The 23,949-nt window shown below is 42.0% G+C and overlaps 1 protein-coding gene across 3 annotated transcripts in view; it reads left to right on the forward strand.

Annotated features, from left to right (window-relative positions):
• Positions 1-23,949, forward strand: part of GNE (glucosamine (UDP-N-acetyl)-2-epimerase/N-acetylmannosamine kinase) — a 39,129-nt gene that overhangs the window by 8,373 nt on the left and 6,807 nt on the right. The window contains exons 1-11 of one of the 3 annotated variants that reach the window (XM_074533556.1): positions 705-857; positions 4,809-5,017; positions 6,678-7,129; positions 8,117-8,269; positions 8,719-8,931; positions 9,170-9,257; positions 17,324-17,534; positions 19,916-20,045; positions 21,807-22,028; positions 22,899-23,081; positions 23,671-23,787. In XM_074533556.1, the coding sequence (XP_074389657.1) occupies positions 705-857; positions 4,809-5,017; positions 6,678-7,129; positions 8,117-8,269; positions 8,719-8,931; positions 9,170-9,257; positions 17,324-17,534; positions 19,916-20,045; positions 21,807-22,028; positions 22,899-23,081; positions 23,671-23,787 (2,131 nt within the window). Of the gene's footprint in view, positions 1-704; positions 858-3,263; positions 3,288-4,808; positions 5,018-6,677; positions 7,130-8,116; positions 8,270-8,718; positions 8,932-9,169; positions 9,258-17,323; positions 17,535-19,915; positions 20,046-21,806; positions 22,029-22,898; positions 23,082-23,670; positions 23,788-23,949 lie in introns of those variants that run through there. The other 2 variants (XM_014266476.3, XM_005486274.4) reach the window with 2 other exon arrangements.

Here is a 23,949-nt window from a genome sequence, read left to right on the forward strand (position 1 = left end):
CCTCCAAACGCCTCCAGCTTGAGAAAACAAACCACATCTCTTTTACAGGCAACTGGAACGCAGATGACAGCAACACCTGGTAGTTGGTTTAACAGCTTTTTTGATTGTGCTGCATGCCAATGAAGTTGTCATTTGGCAACGCCCTGGGCTGAATTAATGCCAAAATTATAAAATTCTGCATCACACCCAGGCACTCTTCATGCGCTACTGGTAGGTGCTCTGACTGGGGGGCTGCAGTTCCGCACAGCCTGCACCATCAGGCTACTGCCGTATTCTTCCATACACCTCTGTAGGCTGTTTGTCCTGACTGTGCATCTCCTACAGCACCCCCACAGCCCCTCACTTTAAAAGGTCTTAACATGATGGCAGACGCCACTCAAGCCGTGAGATCATCCAGCAGTTTTAACTAGCTACCTCAGATGTGTATATACGGAGTATTCCATATATAAACCGACTCTGAGGTGGAACACTATCTTCTTATAGACGATAGGGCTCCTCTTAGGGAGGAATTTCTTCACAGAAAGCCCGATGAGACATTGGAACGAGCTGCCATTGCAATGGAGTCACCGTCCCTGGCGGTGTTTAAGGAAAGACTGGATGTGGCACTCAGTGCCATGGTCTCGTTGACAGGGAGGTGTTGGCTCCTGAGCTGGACTCGGTGACCTCAGAGGTCTTTTCCAAGCAATTGGTTCTGTGATTCTGTGATGGCAAACCCGCATGCGGCACTAGGGGCGCGCCGGGGGCTGCCCGGGGCTCGGGCCAGCGTGGCGCGGCCGGGGCAGACCCCTCCTCTGCGCTCACTTCCTGCGGGGCGGGGCTTGCTGCCTGCGGATGCGAGCGGCGCTGGCGCCGGCAAGGTGACTGCGGGGCGGCCGCGCAGAGCCGGGCCGGGCCGGGCCGGGCCGCGTCTCCGCCGCCGATGTGCGGGGGGGCGGCAGCAGCGGGAGCGCGGCGGGCGGGGGCGGGAGCGCGGCTGTGCCTGGGGGCGGGGCGGCGCGCGGGCCGGGGCGCGTCTCCGCGAAATGCGGGGATCCAGAGCCCCGGAGATGTGCGTGCGGGTCCCCGGGAAAAGCGGGATCCAGAGCGCCCACAGGGGACAGGTGCGCACGGGGACACTGTCCAGAGGAGCAGAGAGAGCGGCGGGCCGCAGGCGTGGCTTGTCCCCGTGGCTTGTGCGGAAGAGGGGGAGTACCTGGGTAGCTTTGTGTAGCCAGTGAACAGCCTGAAGTGTCAGGGCTGGTTTAGATTGGATGTTAGGAAAAGGCACTTCACCCAGAGGATGACGGACGGACTCCCTAAGGAAGTGGTCACAGCACCAACCTGACAGGGTTCAGGAAGCGTTTGCTTCCTGAATGCTCTCGGGCACGTGGATGCTTGGGTTGTCCTGTGCAGGAGTAAGAGTTGGACTCAATGATCTTTGTGCTTCCCTTCCAGTTCAGCATTGGAGTAATCATATTCTGTGATTCTTGGTGTATCAATATTTGGAGAAGCACAGGGGTTGATCCCTTGCACCAGGAAGGGGCCTGGTGGAGACATCAGCCACATTCATGGGGGGAATGGTGGGGAGCGGTTTTTGCCCTAAAACATGTGCAGGGCGATGGATGCTTTTCCACCCTCACAGAGGTGTTTGAGGGTGTCATTTGATGTTTGGTCACCTGCACTCGGCTCTAGGAAGGGGCCCTGGGTGTGTGCACACAGGCGATGTAGAACCAATGGTTCAGTGCATGGGTGGAGAAGGGTGGTGGGAATACACATACTGGTACAGGGTGTGGGAAGCGCTCAGGGTACAATAACCTGTGTGCCACACAACAAAGCAGTTGGTAAGTGAAATTGCCTTCAACACATGAGAAAACACAGAGTGTAGAGACGGGGTCTTTGATTTTATAAGCCAGTGTTTCAGAGGTGTGAATGTAGAATATAGAGTATACAGGTGTTGTCATTTGTTTGTGAAACAGTGATCGAGGGTGTCTCGTGCTCTGAGCCTGCTAAGAGAAATAGTAGCTGCTTGGCTGCTGTTAAGTCTGGCCCAGAATTTCCCAGTCTCAAAAAGTCCTTGTATCTGTAATAATCTAAAAGCTTTAGAATGGAGTATAGAAGAGCAGTTGACCAAAGCACATGGAGATTAAGTATTTCAAGTAGTCCTTCATGGAAGACTGTTTTATTTCTTTACCCTTCTGCTAAAGATTACTAGTTCCTACTAGGTAGAAGAGATAGACCTTGGAACAGGAGGATCCCCCAGCTAGAGAGTTCTATGTAGATCAAACTCGGTGTATCGTCAGACATCTAGATACTAAGAGGCAAATGTCAAGGATTCATTATTTCATATAATTTTGGTGCACAGTCCTGAAAAGAGATGACTTGCCTGCAAAAGCTGATAATAAATTCTAAAACCACACTGGTAACAGCATTTTGTAACTAGGTCATCACAGCTATGCTTGAAGGAATTTGCTGTTAATGGCTGAAGGGACTTGTCCGTTGCTTTTTGACAGTGAATACTGTCTGAAATTAAGAATTTTTTTTCTGAGCATTTATGCTCAGAAAACTTTGGAGTCGGGATAGAATAATGACTGTTATTAAACTGTGATGTAGCGGTACATCAGATGTTTAGGAAACATCCACGTTATCCTCGAAAACAATAAACCTATTTAATTAGTGGCAAATTTCCACATGCAGTTGATAATTATACTGCATTATTACCTACCTTATACTAGGGTAAATATTTTGGTTCTTCAGGTAGGCAGGTGTTTAAAATTGACAGCAATAGAAAACCTGTCTGCACCAAGGCCAATGTCTGCACTTGGCAGCTTTTTGAAACTGCTGTGTTACAGAGTTTTAAGGCAGTACTGGAAATAATTCTGCTTTTAAATATAATGTTAACAGTAGTTTAAATGGACAAATACCAGAAACTGCCTTTGATTCTAGTCAATTCAGACAGATTTGGAGTGTCTCCACATGTGCGTCTAAAATTATTTCAAGAGACCATTACTACAGCCAAATACTAACTGTAATTAAATGAGCTCTTCGTGGCTGGAAAGATATGTGGGCTAGTGATTCAGTTCTGTTGGATCTGTGAAAAAATGGTGGAAAAAGAGATTTCATTTTTTCTAAACTTACAGACCTTCTGTTTTAGGAGATGGTATGTTCTGTGTCTGGATGGAAGGCTTTTAGAATTTCAGACAATTCTTGAAGAAAAAAAAAAAAACTATTCTGCTTCTTAAAAGACTGTTTTGCATAAGTGAAGAGAAACTGCTTTGTCAGAGGGGTCATGGTGGTCCTAGCTCAGACAGGTAACTTGGAGTTCAGTTTAGTTTGCTTTGTCACTTCCTTATTTTGCAGTTTTTTACTTTGGCTTCTTGTTTTATATAGTATAGAATATGTATGCAGCAGTGGCCAACTTGAAGAGTTTTGTGAGCGGTTTGGCTCTAGTTATACTTAAATTGTTCATGCAGTTTCAAAAAACAAGCTTATAGGTGTGTCAAAAGTGGCGTTCACATCTTGAGCACCATTTTATTTGAATTAGTGGCCAGTTTTACATAAATAATGACAGGACATCGTGCTCAGAACCACCTCCGAAGAGAGGCTATTTTAGAAATGAGGAAGAACAGTGGGGTCTGTTAGATCTGAGTTTGGCTGGTGTCACTGCCAGTGATGGTCACTGATAGGTTTCTCTGATAGTTTTCACTAATAGTTTTGCAGAGCCATAATGGATTGCAAGTGGACTAGAGATACCACATTATCTTTGACAACTTGGCATAGATTCCTGATTGACCCTCATGTTGCTGTTACACCAAAGCATTGTATGATCATGTGTGATGAAACCTAAACTAAAATCTTAAAATTAGGGAAATCTTGAAGTTTTTTAAGTTGAATCTTGATTTTGTAAGTTTCATGAGAGTGCGATATCACAGTAGCCTTTCTTTTAGAACTTTACTGAAAAATATCTGAATGCAGTCTAAAAGGAGCATGGAATTTCTCCTGTTAATATTATCATGTACTGTCACACATTTCTAGCTGGCAAAATCAGTAGAGAGATTGATACTGCTTTGAGTCAAGGATAAGCAAGCCTTGTCCATTAATCCAGAAGAAGTTGCATCTGCATAGTGGAGCAAAAATCTGACATAACATCTAATTTATACTAAAAGGATGGTGCTTACTTAAACTCTTGCTAACACCTTAGCCATTTCTGTTTGGTAGGAAAGGAAATTTGGGTTATTTTGATGTTTTGTATTATTGATTTTCTTAATGTACTTTGGCCTACAAAAGGGTATGTAGGGCTTTGGAAATAAATGTTTAACTTGCTTTACCTCACCAAAATGTGTTTAATGGAGATACATAAGCTGTCTTAGTCAAAAACTTTTTATTTTTGTTTACAGAGTCTGTCAGTGGATGCATCTGAGCAATTTATTCCATTCTTTTATTTGGAATATGAGATTTTCTTTCTTTCATTTACTAAGGCAGAATAATTTTTCTACTTATGCAGAGGTTTCCATCAGAATAGGGAGAAATAATTTTACTGTTTGATTACAGTTGAACTTCATAGCACTTAAATATTGTTTACACAGAATTTTTATATGCCTCTTGTAGAAATAGAAGCATTAAAATTGAGTTTTAACTGGAAAAAAATTTCTCTCCTAAATTTTGGAAAGAGTACCCCATTTGTTCTGTTAGGTATTAGATGTCCATTATAAGTGCAGTAGTATCCATAGTTGTGGCTACACTTGTGTGTGTTGTTCGTGAAGTGGTTGCCATTTGATGTAAGTAAATTACTATTATTAATGACATACTTCTTGTTTTCTCTATTATGTCAGGAGGTGTACTTCAAGAATCTTTCAAAACAGAAGCAGAAGGAAGTAATGGAGAAGAATGGAAACAACCACAAGCTTCGTGTTTGTGTTGCTACTTGCAACCGTGCTGATTATTCAAAATTAGCTCCCATTATGTTTGGTATTAAGGCAGAACCACAGTTTTTTGAGCTTGATGTCGTAGTGCTTGGTTCTCACCTGATTGATGATTATGGGTAAGGTGAATTTTTATCTACCAGTATGTTTCTGAGGTGTTAGCAATGATAATATCAACCTTAGGTAAAACAAACTCTTGGCATCATGAGTGCAGACAACAAAGTTTTACTTTTTTTTCCCAGAATTTTATTTTGAGCTCCTTATGAGATTGCATATTTTATGCAATCTTTTTTTCAGCCAGTCTTAAATTCTAGAAAGTTTTGTGCAAATGCTGTAACTGACTCCAAAAAGAATCACAGGCTGTATGAAGTGAGAAAGTGATGTACTGCATTTTCCCCTGAAATCTGGTGATTATCAAATGGAAATGTGCTACAGTTTTTTAGTTTTAATAGAGAAAAGAGCCTCCTCAGTCATGTTAAATTGCAGCTCTTCTGCTTTACAGTTATTGGAGAAAGTACATATTGCATATGCCAGGAGAACACTGTTAGTTCTTACTTCCAGTGTTGTGGAGGCAGGAAACTGTTGTCATATGTTTCTGACAAAATGAATGACAAAATTTAATGACAAAATGATAGCTATATGGTTGTCTGGTCGTGTATGGGTAGGTGGGAGAGGACTAGTAAGACAGGATGTTCTGCTGGTGACTGTTCTCTTTCTGCACATTACAGCACTCTGTTCCTTGCTTTGTACTGGATGTTGTTTCCATCCAGTAACATGGCAAGGTGAATTCAACATCACAAAAGTAACCTGATTCAAAAAAAAAAAAAAAAAGAGTTTAACTTCTTGATAGGTTAGTACATTGAATTGCATCCTCTCTGATTGGAGAAATAAAGTAGTCCCATTTCATTTGCCGTAAAGGACAAACATGGCCCTGATTTCTCCATATCACATAATCCTTGGCTGTCTGCAAGACTTGTGCAAAGTAATACAAAATACTACTTTTCCAGTTCCAAGGTGTTTAACATTTATCTCTGTATTGTGAATGATTTGTAATTCACAAAGCAAACAGTAGAGATTTTGATCTGGCAAACATAAATGCATAGTCTGGCTTGCCTCCTAGATTTTCACCTTTCAAAAGGCAAAGAATACAGAAACAAAGAGAAAAAAAGTTTTCTGAGATAAATGTACATAATCAGGAAGATGGTAGGTCTGTGAAGGATATTTGTAAATGGAGTTGGAAATTCAATGAAATTTATGCTATATAAATGCGAGGCCCTTTACTCAGTAAAATAGAAGGGATATGCCTTAAAAAAATACAGAATCTGAAATAATATATGCTACCTGTAGGATGTTTTCTTTAAACATACAGGCCTCTGCTTTGCATCACATTGGTTGTTGTATTTATAGAGTTGTCCACAGAAACGTCAATAAACATACCCTTTCTGACAGGAAGTCATGCCATATCTATTCTCTGTAAGTCTCAGTGGACATATGAACAACGAGTTTGATTTCTGAGGATTTCCATAGTGTGTTCAGCACATTTCTTCCTTAATGGTGTCTAGAAAAACTGGATGTTTGGAATATTAGGGAGGATCTTCACATGGATGAGAATATTCTGTTAAAATCTTAAAAGCCACTTTCCTCAGTGAAGAAGATGTGGAAAGCAAGTCTTTTTTCAACCCCAGTACAGCTGTTGTAATTCATGTTTATTTTGTGAGGCAATATTGCTGTAAAATCAAGTTGTATTTACTCTAATAACGCTTTTTCTCTGACCTTCAGTAACACCTATCGTATGATTGAACAAGATGACTTTGATATTCATACAAGGCTGCACACCATCGTGAGAGGGGAGGATGAGGCAGCCATGGTGGAGTCGGTGGGCCTTGCATTAGTCAAGTTACCTGACGTCCTCAACCGCCTGAAACCTGACATAATGATAGTTCATGGGGACAGATTCGATGCCTTGGCCCTGGCCACGTCCGCAGCCCTGATGAACATTCGCATTCTTCACATTGAAGGTGGGGAGGTCAGCGGGACCATCGATGACTCCATCAGACACGCTATAACCAAGCTGGCCCATTACCACGTGTGCTGCACGAGGAGTGCAGAGCAGCACCTGATAGCTATGTGCGAAGACCATGACCGCATCCTTTTAGCAGGCTGTCCCTCGTATGACAAGCTTCTCTCTGCCAAAAACAAAGACTACATGAGTATTATTAGCATGTGGCTAGGTAAGCAGGCCACTTCTTATGTTTTTCTCACATGCCTTTCAACACTAGACGAACTCAGTAAGTAGGCTATCAGTCAAAAAATAATATGTATTTTTAATAGTACTTGGTATTTCTTTCTACATTTGCTTTCATTCTGCCACATAAAAACTGAAACAAATCTATTTTACTGAACAGTTCCAGACCTTTTGCCAAGTCAAAAAATAACTCCTTAAATGGGTATTTTCTCTGAGCTGAACAATTTAAAAGCAGGACAGTCTTACATGAGCAGTTACTTTGGTGTAGTAGAGTTTTAGTTAAATAGAATCAAAGATGTTCAGGCCTAGTGTTAAAAAAATCACACAGATTTGTATTATGAACCTTTTTTTGAGGAATGCACTGCAACAGGACATGCACCAAAGGCTTTTGGCGTTTAATACTGACTGACTTAGAAATAATTCCTGTAAACAGTGGGGTTTTATGATTGCTTTTTGTCTTTGACAGAGCAGTGTCCTGTAGGGTTACCATGTGTAGAAGCAGGAATCTTTTTCAATCAGTATGTTTTGCAGATAAATGTTTATCAAATGTACTAAGACTAGTGTGACTGACTGTTTTAATACCGTGGAAATGAGGTCTTTGCTTGAGAATGGACAACTGACAGAAAATCAGAGCAGCTTCAGGGGCTACTCCAGATTTATAGTGGTGTGAGAGTTGTGTATTGATCTCCTGGTATAGTCTTGGAAAGCAGAAGGCTTGCAAGTTAACAGTTTGTAGACATTTAGGCAGTGGTCTCTAAAATTATGAGATGTGCTTAGAGAGGCCAATAACAAGCTAGGCTACCCTGTAAGTACCTGGATTTTTATTCTAGCATTTTCCCTATGTGTTAGATATATCCGATTTGGTGCCTCAACTTTTCAGGGTTTCACATCTGTAATTCTAAAAGTATGTCCTTCCTTCCTCTTGCTATTCTACGCCAATAAAAAAAACTTCTCTTGCCCTCCATTTGGACAGGTGAAGATGTCAAAACCAGAGATTATATAGTTGCTCTGCAGCATCCTGTAACCACAGATATTAAACATTCCATAAAGATGTTTGAGCTGACACTAGATGCACTCATCTCCTTCAACAAGAGAACACTTGTTCTATTCCCTAATGTGGATGCAGGTGAGTAGAATACCTTTGTGACAGAGTGACACATAACAGATTGTCTTCAAAAGAGTGCTTTTATCCCAGGTCTTCCAGCCAGATGGAAATAGCTGGATTGTGTCAGCCTTGTGGGTGCATCTGCTGCAGCTCTATGTTCACATTGCTAGAGGACATTTCAGTTTTTCAGTGTGGGAACGAAAATGAGGAGAAACCAGGTGACATGTAGGAGCAATATTATTGCCTCTTAAATTAGCTTAAAACTACAAAGACACTTTTGCAGTGAATTCTTGTATCAAACTTTGGCATAGGTGCTGAGCAAAATGATTTACAGTGTAAGGATAAAAAGAGCAAAAACCTGTTCAGAGCTGGCAACTCATTGAGTGGCTGGCTGCTATATTCTTTGTGTGCCAGGACTTTGATTTTAAAAGTAGAACTTAAATCATTTATTCTACTTTGCTTTTCTGTAGGAAGCAAAGAGATGGTTCGTGTGATGAGGAAGAAGGGCATTGAACACCATCCCAATTTTCGGGCAGTGAAGCATGTGCCATTTGACCAGTTCATTCAGCTAGTTGCTCATGCTGGTTGTATGATTGGTAACAGCAGTTGTGGTGTCAGAGAGGTGGGAGCATTTGGCACACCTGTCATCAACCTGGGGACACGGCAGACAGGAAGAGAAACAGGTACATGTTTTCTTAACTGTGTTTTATAATGCAGGACAGTGTCTCAGAGGTGTCACCATTGCTTTAGTGAGAGCAAGGGGAGGCACAGAACTGATGAAGAGTGATGTCAATCTGATGGGCATCTTGCCCTCACAGAGGAAATAAAACCTTTTTCTTTTTTCCATTTCTAAAGCAGCTCATACTCTAATGCAATTTGAGCATCTGATCTGTCCTATTATCTTAATTTTTTGTTGTCTAGGTGAAAATGTTCTTCATGTTCGTGATGCTGATACACAGGATAAGATTCTTCATGCTCTACAGCTGCAGTTTGGGAAGCAATATCCATGGTGAGTACACTCACCTTAATTCATTGAGGGGGATGTTGAAGCAGTAGAGTAAAAGGCATTTAGTCCTAAGGTGTTCCATCATATTTGATTGGAGTGCATTTAATACACTGATTGGAGGTTGCAAATGATTTTTCGTTTCAGAACCATAATGCAGTGTCTGGTATGCAGTAGTATTTATAGGGCAAAATGTTACTAGTAATATTTCAATACAAGTTCATTTAACATGTTCATGTTTCAATATGTGTTCATTTAACATCCAACCGAAAGTCAAGAAGACAAAATTTATATTAACCTAGACCAGTGATTAAGAGAGCTTGTTCTTTAGGAGCAGCATGGGAGAGAACATCCTGTCTGCCTTCCTTGACTTGTGCCTTAAGGACACTTTGTGTGGGTACAAATGATACTTAGAGCCAAAAAATGGCCAGGATCAAGGAAGACTATAAAGCCCTGGTGAGGCACATGAAAAACATCTCTGCCCAAGTCATCTCCTCATGTATCCTACCAGTCAGAGAAATCAGCACAGTCAGAGGCAGACACATTGTGCAGATCAATGTCTGGGTTTGTGGCTGGTGCTATCAAGAAGGTTTTGGCTTTTATAACAGTGGGTTGTGTTTTTATTATTTTTAGCCTGTTACAGGGGAATTGGATCCCCCAGCTAAAAAGGGCATAAAAAGGGCAGTGTCTCCTTGGCAGCAGGCTGGCCTGTCTGGTGAGATGGACTTCAAATTGAAGCACTGGGAATCAGGGTGCGAATGGCAACAATTGTGCTGTTGCTTCCTCCTGGGGAGCAGGTCATAGCAACTGCTGCAGAGTCAGATGTTTGTTGGCTGCAGCTCAGATTGAAGATCTGTCTCATTTTGAGGAAAATTAAAGAGACGGGCACTCTGAAATGCGTAACTTCCCCTTGATTCCAACCAATCCCTTTCTACCAATAAGGAACAACATATAATGAATGGAGTAAATGCAAGTAAAAAAAGAGTTTATTAACAAACAGGATGCCTGCAGGTTGGGTGTGGGAGGGGGGAAAGTAAATAACTGTTAGATACCAAACTGCTAAATCTCACAACCCCATGGGAACAGAGAGAGACCTGAAATGCCAGAAATAACTGTTCCTGAAGTGATGCCTGCCAGAGGCAGCTGCATGGCTGAAGGACAAAGGGAAAGGGGCATCACACCCTTCCCTTCCAAGGTGGTGCCTCCCAGGAACAAAGAGGCAAGATGGTGAGAACCCGCACTGGGAAGGCAGGAATCTGCAGAGCAGTTCTGGAGGCAAATGGAAACTTTCTGGTTCTAGTGGCTGCTGCCACTTCCTCCTGCTGTCCATGGGCTCTGCCAGCGCTGCTGCCGTGCTGCTCTACACCATGGTTCTGGGATGGGCTGGTGGGGAAGGAGCAGTCCATCCGCACTGGCACTGGGTGCCCAACCCCAGGAACTCGCTGGCTTATCTGCTGCCAGCAGACCTTGCAAAGTTCCCTTTGAAATAGTTTCTGACTGCAAAATGCAGTTTTTAGACTGGCAAACCCAAGGCTGCCACAAAAGGGAGAAGATCTACTCCCATAGTCTTCTCTCCTGGAGCAGCTCAGGCTGAGGCAGGGCCAGCCCCTCCCTGCAGCAGCAGGAGGGCACATACAGACTTTGCCCCAGGACGGCCCAGAAACACCAACTGGAGTCCGTCTGAGGCAGGGTGGGGGGTTGGGGGGAAATGGAGAGAGAACCCAAAAAGGGAAGGGAAAAAACTCTACCCAAACAAAGATTAAACAGCCCTCAAAGCAAACACTATCCAGCAAAAGACAGGAAACTGCCTGGGCAGGGTAATTTTAAAAATACCCTCCCTCCTGCCACATGCACACAAGGTCCCTAGCTGCAGCGTCTTGAAGAGACAGTGTGGTATTTGCTGGGTCCCCAGGATGAAGGAGGAATTGAGAATCTGACTGCATGTTCTTGGAAGGCTAATTTATTATTTTATATTATATTAAAGATTGCTATACTGAAACTATACTAAAGAATAGAGAAAGGATCCTTACAGAAGGCCAAACAAGATACTAAATAAAAACTCATGACTTCTTCCAGAGTCCTGACACAGCTGGACGGTGATTGGTCATTAAGTAAAAACAGTTCACATGAAACCAGTCAACCACTCACCTGTTGAATAAACAATCTCCAACCACATTCCAAAGCGGCAAACACAAGAGAAGCAATCAAATAATTATTATTTTCATTCTTCTCTAAGACTTCTCAGCTTCCCAGGTGAAGAAATCCTGGTGAAGGGTTTTTTCGGAAAATATGACAGTGACAAGACAGTAATGATTTTTTGGCACAGATAGTAGTGGAATACAGCATTATAGATCACTCCCAGACAGGATCATAGGGCAAAACACATCAAGGGTTTTTATGACTGTGGTGTTCATGACTCTCACACCCCTTCAAGCGGCCTGGTTGCTTGATCTTCCGTAAAGTGCCTGTATACCAGTGCACTCAGCAAGTGTAATCTAATAAACTAGAAATCTATGTGAGGTTGCAAAGCCATGATCTCATTGGAATTATGGCAGCATACCTGGAATGTTGTCATGGATGGGCTGTGTGTGGAGATAAATGTTGTCATAGATGGCTATATCTAGAGAGGACAGGTCAGAGAAGCAAGGTGGTGGAGTTGCTCTTCATGTGAGAGAGCAATTGGACTGTATCAGATTCTACTCAGGGACAGATGAACAAGTTGAGTTTATGGATGAGAATTAAGTGACAGGCCAATATATGGGTGACACTGTTGTGAGTATTTACCAGAGGCTACCTGATGAAGAGAGGAAGTTGATGAGGCTTTGTGTGGGCAACTGAAGGCCCTGGTTCTCCTGGGAGATTTGTACCTGGTATTTGTTAAGAGTGACAACACAGCTTGGCATAGAGTTCAGGAACTTCCTGCAGATCAGTTAAGATAATTTTGATGCAATGGTGGAGGAGCCAGTGAGGACAGAGGTGTTCTGGACCCTTTACTAACAAACCAAGAGGCACTGGTTCAAGATGTGGAGGCTGGAGACAGCATTGGCAGAAGTGACCATTAGAAACTCAGAATCCTCCCCTGGGGAAGCAAAACAGCAAGCAGGATTAGAACCCTAAACTTGGAAAGAGCTAACTTTAACCTCTTCAAGGGCCTATTTGGCGGAATCTGATGGGTTAGGACTCCAGATGAGGAGGGTGTCCAAAGAGCTGGTCAGTATTCAAGCATCACTTCCTCTGACCTAAAGACCAGTGCGTCCCTATGATCCAGAAATCAGGCAAAGAGGGCTGGAGCCCTAAATAGATGAGATTTTAGTAAAACTCAAACAGAAGAAAGAAATTTATGGGATGTGAAAAAAGGAGCAGGCCACATGGGAGGACTATAGGAACATTGTCACAATGTGCAGGGATGTGGAATTCAGTCTGGCCAGGGATGTAAAGGACAACAAGAAGGACTTTTACAAATTCATCAGCAGCAACAGGAAGAACAGGGGAGATGTGTGGCTGCTGCTGGATCATATGGGTGTCCTGGTATTGGAAGACACTGAGACGGCCGAATTATTGAATGCCTTCTTTGCTTCAGTGTTTACTGCTGAGAACAGCCTTCAGGAATCCCAGACGTCAGAGTAAGAAGAAAAGGTTGGAGAATGGAAGACTTGCTTGTAGAGAGTTGGGTTAGAGATCAGCTAGGCAGATTAAAGACCCATATATCTATAGACCTGATGGGGTGCACGCATGTGTGCTGTGGGAGCTGGCAGATGTTGCTAAGCCAGTCTCCCTTATCTTTGAAAAATCATGGACTGGGAAAGATGCCTAATAACTGAAAGAAAGCCAATGATCTTCAAAAAGGGCAACAGAGAAGGCCTGGTGGGAGATACGGTTGTTGGGGGTCATTTGGGATACAGTGATCATGAAATAATAGAATTCTCAATAATTGGTGAATCAAGGAGGAGCACCAAGAAAACTTCCACGCTGGACTTCCAGAGGGCAGACTTTGGCCTATTCAAGAAGCTGATTCAGAAAGATCCTTAGGAAGCAGTCCTTATAAACAAGGGGGTACCGAAAGAAAGTAATCTTGAAAGCACAGGAGCAGGCTGTCCCTATGTGCCAAAAGATAAGCTGTTGGAGAAGGTGACTGATCTGGATGAAAAAAGAACTTCTGAAGGAACTAAAGGAGAAAAAGGCGATGACCTTTGGAAAAAGGGACAGGTAATTCAGGAAATATTTAAGGATGTGGCTAGGTCTAGTAGGAAAAAAATCTAGGGAGGTAAAAGCCCAATTTAAACTTAATCTGGTCATTTCTATGAAGAATAATAAAAATATTTTTATAAATACATTAATGGCAAAAGGAGATGCAAGGATAACTTCCATTCTCTATTAGATGTGGGATGGAATTTAGTAACTAAAGATGATGAAGAGGCAGAGATACTTAACACCTTCTTTGCCTCAGTTTTTAATAGACAGGTTGTCCTCAGGACAGCTGCCCTCCTGGGCTGGTGGATGGGGACGGGGAGCAGAATGGTCCCCCTGTTATCCAGCAGGAGGCACTCAGAGACCTGCGGAGCCACTTAGATGCTCACAAGTCTATGGGCCCCGGTGGCCATCCCAGGGGCAGGAGGGGGCTGGCAGATGAGCTTGTGAGCCTCTCTCCATCATTTACCTCCCCAGCTCACTGGGGAGGTCCCAGATGACTGGAAGCTGGTCAGTGATGTCCATCCACACAAAGGGCAGGAAGGAAGGTCTAGGACACTGCAGACCTGTCAGCCTGACCTCTGTGCCTGGCAGGAGAATGGCACAGATCATCCCAAGTGTGGTCACGTGGCACCTCCAGGATGGACCAGGGCTCAGATGCAGCCAACATGGATTTAGGAGGGGTAGGTCCTGCCTGACCAACTTGATCTCCTTTTTTAACCAGGTGACCCACCTGGATGAGGGGAAGGCTGTGGATGTTCTCCACCTGACCTTCAGCAATGCCTTTGACACCATCTCTCCACAGGACTTCCACTCCTGGAAAAAGCTGGCAGCCCATGGCTTGGACAGGATCACTCTTTGCTGGGTTAGGAACTGGCTGGATGGCCGGGCCCAGAGAGTGGAGGTGAATTGTGTCACATCCAGTGGGTGGGCAGTCACCATGGTGTCCCTCAGGGGTCTGTGCTGGGGTCAGTCCTGTTTCATATCTTCATTGATGATCAGGACAAGGGGATTGAGTTTACCATCAGTAAATTTGCAGATGACATCAAGCTGGGAGCAATTATTGATCTGTTAGAGGGTAGGAGGGCTCTGCAGAGAGACCTGGACAGGCTGGATAGATGGGCCGAGTCCAAGGATATGAGGTTTAACAAGTCCAAGTTCCAGGTCCCAGACCTGAGTCACAACAACGCCCTGCAGCACACAGGCTGGGGATGGTGTGGTTGGACACGGCCCGGGCAGAAAGGGACCTGGGGGTGTTGGTCCACAACCGGCTGGACATGAGCCAGCAGTGTGCCCTGGGGGCCAAGAAGGCCAAGGGCATCCTGGCCTGTGTCAGGAATAGTGTGGCCAGCAGGAGCAGGGAGGTCATTCTGCCCCTGTGCTCAGCACTGGTGAGGGCACACCCTGAGTGTTGTGTCCAATTCCTCAATTTAGGAAGGACGCTGAGATGCTTGAATTCATGCAGAGAAGGCCAACAAGGCTGGTGAAGGGCCTGGAATCCCTCACAGATCCTGTGAGGAATGGCTGAGGAAGCTGGGAAAAAAGCCTGGAAAAAAGAAGGCTCAAGGAGACCTTATCACTCTCTACAACTCCCTGACAAGAGGCTGTAGCCAGGTGGAAGTTTAGGCTAGATATTAGAAAGAATTATTGACAGAAAGAGTAGTTTAGCATTGGAATGTGCTACCCAGGTGTGAAAGGTAGTATGAAGTTCTCCTCATTTGCCTCATGACCATCCCAAGGACAGACATCTGGAGCCTGATTGGAAATCTGGCCTGCAGGTGGTGGATGAACTTCCAAAAATCCTGAGGCCCCTGAGCAGAATTCTGGCCTGCCAAGTGATTCTTCACAGCTGTATCTACAGTGACTGCTTCTAGCAGGGCCTGCCAAGGGGCAACGCGCCCTATATGCTTGCACCTGCTTCATGACCGTAGCCCTGGAACTCTCCCACCTCTTGGCCAGATGAACTTGCTGGGGCAACTTTGGTAGCCCTCCCACGGAAAATCCTTCATCTGCTCCACTACCATCATGATGGACAGAGGTTGATGCCCCCCTCCCAAGGACTGAGATTGAGACCCCCGTAATTCTGATCCAGGGGTGCTGGCCTGACTGAAGCAGGATGCCTGCTAAGTGCTGCCTGCAGATGTGTTCACTGGACCTAGACTGGTTTCCCATAGAAACCAGTGCTGAAACACAGTGGGTCCTGCTCACTGCTGATATTGACTTACCCTGCTGAGAAACATGAACTGTCTGTACCTGTCTTCAATACCTTTTTCCCTCAGCCATTTCAATAGACTTACTTCAAGATCTGTTCACCCCCTCAGCAATGGACTATAGTAGATATATGATATATAGTAGATATAGTAGATATATAGTAGTATAGTCCTGAGATAACCAGGACTTTGAGATCTCCCTGACATAACAGGCAATCCTCGGCCAGACTGCAAAGGATTTCATCTCTACGTTTGGTAGCTATAAGCCCTTTCTCTCTTCCCCTTTCTCTATCTTTTTTCTCTCCCTTAATCCCTCTATCGCATTTGCTGTGGTCATTCAATAAACAGTGGTTTGTTTTGATTAATACTGAAATCCCCACTCTGTTGTGTTTTGCACTCTGAACCATCACAACCCCTGTTCATATGAGCAGATCGACACCAGGGAGATGGTTGAGCTGCTGTCCCTGGAGGTGTTTAAAAAAAAGACTTGATGAGACACTCAGTGCCATGGTTAAGCTGATAATGTTAGGTAACACATTGGATTCAATTGTGTCAAAGGTCTTTTCCAGCCTAGTTTATTCTGTGATTCTGTTATTTGGGGTCTGGAGCATCTCTCTTATGAGAAGAGAGAATGTGGAAGCTGGCCCTGTCTAGACAAAGACAAGACACAACTGAGAGCGGGGGTCTCTTCAATATATAACAATATCTCCAAGGCGGGTGCTCAGAGGATGGTGCCAGACTCCTCTCAGTGGTTCCCAGCAACAGGACAAGGAGTAATGGCCATAAACCAAAACACAAGTTACATCTCAACTTGAAGAAGAGCTTTACATTGAGGGTGGCAGACCACAGGCAAAGACTGCCCAGGTATGTTGTGGAGTCTCCCTCCCTGGAGACATTAAAATCTCACCTGGATGAGTTCCTGTCACCTGCTCAGTGTGACCTGCCTTGGCCTAGATGATCTCAAGAGGTCGCTTCCAACTTCTGTGCTTCTGTGACACAATACCCAATAGCGGATTTCACCTCATGATGCATAGAGAGTCCTGAGTGCAAGCTTCCAGAGAAGCTGCAGAATTCTGGCAAGGTGCTTTTCCTTATTCCTCAGCCCTAATGAGTACTGACTCTCATTCCTCTGAGTTCTTATAAAGTTTGATAGATACTTGTTCAAGTAAGGACAAGGATAAAAAGAGTATTTCTTAAGAATCTAAACTGAACAGTAAAACTGAATTCTTTAATACCTGCATTCTTTAAGTATCTGATGCTGTGTATGATATTTTAGAAACAGTCATGTTGAAAACTGACATGAATGTATGGTTTATTATTACATAGTTGGCATCTGTGCGATAAGTACCTTACTTGATTTGTACCACATAAACTGCCCATATTTTTATTTCTGCTTCATTAAACCTAATTTTACAGGGATTTTGGTATCATTAGTTTCTAGTTTTCTGCATTCCAGTTCCATATTCCAAAATGGAGCTAATGCCAGACTTGAAAGATCTGTGTGTGTCACTATCTACCATGTCTCATGACAGTCTGTCATAGTGTGAGCTGCAGTATTGGCAGAGTCACCAGATCATAATATTGTAATGATACTGTTACACTCTTCTGCCATACAAAGAACTTTATAGATTCCAGTGTTATTTCAAATTACATTAAATTTTTTTTGTATTATAGCTCAAAAATATATGGAGATGGTAATGCTGTTCCAAGGATTTTGAAGTTCCTTAAATCTATTGACCTCAAAGAACCATTGCAAAAGAAATTCTGTTTTCCTCCTGTCAAAGATAATATCTCTCAAGATATTGACCATATTCTAGAGACACAGAGTGCTCTGGCAGTGGATCTAGGCGGAACAAATCTCCGAGTAGCAATCGTCAGTATGAAGGTAAATATTCTGTTGTGCTTCTAGATATTCTGCCAACTCCACTGGGCTTTGTTGGTACGGGCTTGTGATGCCGCTCCGAAACAAAGCAGTCTATCAACTTTTGTTGAGGGACAAAGAAGATTTCTCACCTTCTTTCCTCTCATACCATCCTGATAAAACTTGCTTATTGCTTTGCTCTTCTAAGACTGATGTTAAACTAGCAATGCCCATTTGGTGGTGCAAGGTTTTAGCTGCTTCTTTGTGGGTTGACTACAGACTTTGACGAATAGAACAGCTTTTGCATGTGTTGGTTCTTCTTAAAAGGTAACTCGGTTCAACCTGCAAGGTTTTGTATGTCAAACAAAACATGGAGGGCTGCAGTATTAGTTTTTTTGCTTTCCCACTGCCTTACACTTCCATTAATTGACACAAGACCATTCTGAGCAGCAGCCAGCATCTAGCAAATCAATTTACTGAACTCTGCAGCATTTCAAAGATGTGAATAAAATTCATGATGAGAAGTCTTTTGCTTTTGTTCTCAACAGTATTGGACAATTACACCTACCGTTACACTTCATATTTGCAGATAACTAGATCAGTTCAATAATAATTGCCCCGAAGGCAGAATAAGGTGCCAGTGAAGGGTTATGTAAAGTGACCTGACACAGTCCACAATTTTCACATTAAGAGAAAATATTCATTTCAGGGATGTGTGACAGATCTCCAAGGTCTTAAAGACAGCTTTTAAAAGTGTAATATTTTTAGAAGCAAAATTGACACCACATTTTTTCCTATGAGTCAACACATACTGGAAAAAAATAATGTAAAAAAATTCTGCCCACTTTACAGAGCTTGAAGTTACATTTGTGAAAATTGAAATGCTAGCAAATCAGAGTGAAAACAATCAGACTTTCATAATAAAATTTACACAACAGATGTGAGTATTTAACAGCTAGTGGCAGAATATGAGATTTAATTTTATTTTCACAAAAAAAAAAAAAGGAGATTTAAAAATTCCTTTTAGGAGGCCTTATGTCTTCTGATAATATTTGCTGCAACCTTGTCTTCCAAAACAAGTTCTCTGATGCACCCTCGAACCTCAAAGTGAGGAAGAAACTAAGCATCCAAAATCCACAAACTCTATCACTTATGTAATACTGAGATGGTGGGACCCAGTACTCGAACCCATTATCAGTTTGGAATTTTCCAAGTTCTTTGGCAACAATGACTCAGCCATGTTTGTTTATAGACTGTCTTTGTTACTCCTCTTTACTGAGCTGCATTAATTCAGTGCAGTTCACTGAGATGCATGGTACAGGGGATTTAACAGGGAGAATATCACTGTTACACAGGATACCTTCAGCAGTCTCCTGGCTTAATCCTGCCATGTAAACATTGAATTAATGTCAGTTCCTTAGTGCCCATGGATTCCAAGCATGCATCATGAATACTTTCATTACACAGCATGAACAGGGTTGAAAATAATCTTCATGGCCCCTCCCCACCCTCTCCAAAGTATTTACAAGGGCATGTAGTGACATGAAAAGGGAGAATGCCTTCAGCCTGAAAGAGGGTGGGTTTAGATTAGATATTGGGAAGATGTTCTCTGTTGTAGGATGGGGAGGCACTGGAACAGGTTGTCTAGAGGAGTCTGGGGTGCCGCATCCCTGGAAGTGTTCAAGGCCAGGTTCGATGGAGCTCTGAGCAGCCTGGTTTGGTTCAGTGTCCCTTCCCATGGTAGGGAGTTGGAACTGGATGACCTTTGAGGTCCCTTTAAACCCAGACTATTCTGGTTACCATCAAGTGTCATGATGTGTGACACTTGGTGGTACTCCACAGATATTGCAAGTAACTCAGAAGTCTGATCACTTGGAAGATATTTTTGAAAGTATAGTCAATTTTGCCTTGAAATTTCTAGCATTTCTGTCTGTCTGATTCTGCCTTTTTGGTGCAGAAACCTTTCATGCAGTCAGATTGGAAAGATTTTATTTTTAAAGCACTGTGGGTTTCCTGTCCTTTTTAAGCAATTGTTACTCTCTTTTTTTAACGCAGTGTTGAGCTTAAGTACAGTGCTCTGTCATGGTTTATGCCTAACAACAGTTGCAGCAGCTCTGGTGATACTTCCTCACATGAGCTATGTGTTCCTTAAAATGTGTATTTAATTTCAGATGGGAGGTTGATTACAGAAGCAGAATGCAATGCCTAATCTTACAAACTTGTACTCAAGAGCTGTCAAGAACGTTGCCTGCAGGCCCAAAAAACTAAAGTATAGCATGTGTGGTTTTTTTAAAGAGAGAAGTTATGGCTCTCTATTTTCAAATTGACCTGTAATTTATATGGAAGAGAAATTTCATCATGACATACATTTCTCTGGGGCATGTTTTGTTGTTTTTAATTTCTAGGGTGAAATAGTTAAGAAGTATACCCAGCTCAACCCTAAAACCTATGAAGACAGACTAGCGTTAATTCTAAAGATGTGTGTAGAGGCTGCATCAGAGGCAGTAAATGTAAACTGCAGAATTTTGGGAGTAGGTAAGTTAACAAATACTTTTTACATCTGTATTTTCCAACATGAAATTAAATCACTACTCATTAATTTAAAACACCTCTCTAAAATGGATCTTCTGTACTTCAAGTTCTTACATATTCTTAACAAACAAACATTTCTAAATAGCTAAAAATGAGAAGCTGACTATAAAAACTGAAGTTTCTACAGTTTGTAACAACCATTAAACAATCTGTTATGGTAAACTATATCTAAAATGTGTTTTTGTAGTACTTGATTATGAAGCTCTCTGCTGTCTGGGCCTTGTGAATCAGATGCTCAGTGTTTATCAAAACAGCTCTTTGCTCTCTGTAAGCCTTTCTTTAGGGCTAGGATCAACTGTGCAGCAGAATTCTCAGATACACCAAGGCAAACTAAAAAGGTGAGAATGTTAGGAGTAAATTTGTAGCTAACAGAGACAAAAGCAGCCCTTCTGCTGACTTCTAGTTCACTTGCAGTACAGTTCTGTATTAAACTGTGCTTGTATCAGGACTTCTTCAGTTTGATGGTGACTAGGAGATTTGGCCTTAAATATTAGTTATTTATGAAGATGTTGTTTAATGTGTCCTGGATTTTTAGGAAGGAAATAGAATATTCATTTTAGCTGAGAAATGTTCCTAAAGAAAAGTAGTTTGTTCCACATAAAAACTTACCTGAATCACACACTACAAAGAAAAGTTAACTTGAACTTCAAAAACAATGTTAAGTACACAAAGCTGTAAGGAGAAATGTTAGCCCTTCAAATCTGATCTTTTTTACACCTTTAATGTTCAATTCAGCTGCTTGTTTTGGACCTTTTATGGCTGCTTTCCATTACAGCATTAACCCTAGAGCCATCTTCATATGTGACGCAGTCATATAAGCTCTGTACAAGAAAATGTTCAAACTTGATTGTCTAGAGCTACATACCTCCATTATAGACACCTGCTTTTCAGTGGTCCTGAGAGACTGCCACCAAATCTGGAAGCCTCTTCAGAGTAGGAAAAACTGGTCTGGCCAATAGAGCTGGTTACTGGCCTACTTTGTTCAGCAGACAAATCTCTAAACACAGTTTTGATCTTTCATAAAAACAGTGTGTATTTAAGGAAAAATCACTACTCTAGGTCTAGTAATTATTTTAGTCATTCTGAATCTTGAGAGTAATAGTAGACTTCTGGACACTAATAGAGTTCCAGGATGTGAATAATTTATTTTTTCTGTTATGTCTTTTGTACCCACTAACAAGAAAGGCAGCTATTTAAGTGATTTGCTGCAATCTTGCCTGAAGTAGGAACATTAACTCTCTGACTAACAACCACTACCCATCTAGTGAGTCTGAAGATAATTGGTGCATTGTGATTAGAGGTGTGGCATTCTGTGAACTGTCTTCTTTACTTTGAGGGTGACTGAGCACTGAAACACACTGCCTGGAGAGGTTGTGGAGTCGTCTTCTCTGGAGATATTCAAAACCCACACGGACAGAATCCTGTGCCACTTGCTGTAGGTGAACCTGCTCTAGCAGAGAGGTTGGACTAGATGATCTCCAGCAGTCCCTTTCAACCCGAACCATTCAATCATTTTGTGATGTGTACATGTCAAAAGTTGAACTGCCAGTAATACTTCAAAAATTTTTACTTTCATACTCTGCTTCAAAGCCTAATATTAGGGGGAAAAATTCTTGTCATTAAAGAAAGAAAAATAGGTTTTTACTTAAAGTCTGTTACACAGACTTAGTTTTCATTTTTCTCTCCTGTATTTCTGGGACTTAGGTATTTCCACAGGTGGACGGGTAAACCCTCGAGAAGGAGTTGTGCTTCACTCTACAAAACTCATTCAGGAGTGGAGCTCTGTGGATCTCAGAACTCCTATATCTGATGCTTTGCACCTGCCAGTCTGGGTGGACAATGATGGAAACTGTGCTGCTTTAGCAGAAAGAAAATTTGGTCATGGAAAAGGAATAGAAAATTTTGTAACACTGATTACTGGTACAGGTGGGTATGTTGTAGTTCAATGACACCCAAAGTCCAGCACCATCACGTAGAGGCTCAGGTGTTCTATAGGCATAAACATTACCACTGTGCCTGGAAAACCAAAAATTATTCTGCTATACTGTTTGTTTGGTTTAGGGTGCTTTTTAATTTATTCTGGCAAATAAAATCACTTGCATAGTTTATAAACTTTTTGATCAAAGAAGTTCTTCTGGTGCTGCTACACAGGCAAGTAAGGAAAATCTGAGCAACTTCAACTGGAATAATTTGGCATTTTTCAGCTCTATAGATTAATCCTCTTTCAACTTTAGAAATGCAGAATATGTATCTGGAAGATAAGCAACTGAATATAAGAAAGTATGCTTAAATCCCAAATGCAAATGTGGGGTAACTTTTCTCATTTGTTAAGTATATAGTCCTTTAGATGGTGGCAGTAAGAACTAGCTGATGAATCTACACACAGTTTGGGGAGGGGCAGCAGAGGCCTGCACATTTATCTGTCCTGGCCATTTAACACTCAGGTTTACCTGTCTAAATACACCATTAGAACTTTTCTTCTGAAGTGCAAAATTTAAGGCCACTTGGATAGTTTTCTGCATAAAGAGTATGATTCACAAGCTTAAAAGATCTGTCATATTTCAGTATCATCCATAGGTTTAAAAAAATACAAACATTATATACCATTTTGATACATATATGAATAGGAGGGAGCTATAAGCTTGTGTATTAAGTGTGTCAAATCATTGAAGTAAATTATTTAATCTTGTCTACATCAGGATAAGCAAATATCAGTGTCTTGTAGTCTTTAAAAACTATTGGGGAGCAAGGGCTGTTTGTCTTTTTTTTAAACAAAATAAATCAATATCTTTGCAGGAATTGGAGGTGGAATCGTTCATCAGCACGAGTTGATCCATGGCAGTTCCTTCTGTGCTGCTGAGCTTGGGCATATTGTTGTATCCTTAGATGGACCAGAGTGCCTGTGTGGCAGCCAAGGATGTATAGAAGCATATGCCTCAGGAATAGCGTTACAGAGAGAAGCTAAGAAACTGCATGATGGTATCTGTTTACTCTGGTTTGAAAACACTGTTACTAAACTGCAGTATAGGAAGACATTTTAAAAGAAGGTATTAAGAAAAAATTAATCTGCCTTCTTTTTCTAGGAGGAGACAAGAATAGGTACACAGACAGCATACATAATACAGATCATTTTCAGTAGCAAGGAACATTCGGAACCACTGGTGTCAGAACTTGCAGAAGCACACAGTAGAGCTGGTCTTTTCTTTTTAAGCTTGATGAAAACTAATCTGACAGGCATTCTGTGACATTTGGCTTCACAGTGATTGTCTTTCAGCAAAATCTTCTAAGTCTTAAATAATATGAGAATATTTTTATTTTATTTATTTTTGGGTCCAACAAGACTAGTGAATTACCACACTCTATAACTGTTTGAGTTTGATTCCCTGCTTCTGCAAGTAGTGTCCCGAATAATATGGATATGATTACTTCAGGTAAACTCAGAGTTGAACAGATTGTTCAGGATTCAGTATACAAGTAAAGGAGATGGAAAGATTTTAAGTTTTCTTTTTTTCCACCCTCTGACTTGCCACATTATGATGTCTTGCTCTTGGCTTTCTCTTATTTTCAGATGATCTGCTTTTAGTAGAAGGAATGTCAATGAAGGAGGAGGAGATTGTTAGTGCTGCACATCTTATTCAAGCAGCTAAACTTGGGAATACAAAAGCAGAGAGCATTCTCAGAACAGGTGAGAACATAGTTTCATAGAGGGTGAAACACTTCCATGATTGTATTTTAGGGGATACAGAAATGGTAGTTCACTGTAACACTACAAGCAGCCTGTACATGTTGAGGCCCTCTCAATATAGAAATTACTAATCGTAATGAGATTTTAAATATAAATGTTGGA

Source organism: Zonotrichia albicollis, chromosome Z (assembly GCF_047830755.1).
Source record: "Zonotrichia albicollis isolate bZonAlb1 chromosome Z, bZonAlb1.hap1, whole genome shotgun sequence".
NCBI classification, from domain to species: Eukaryota; Metazoa; Chordata; class Aves; order Passeriformes; family Passerellidae; genus Zonotrichia; species Zonotrichia albicollis.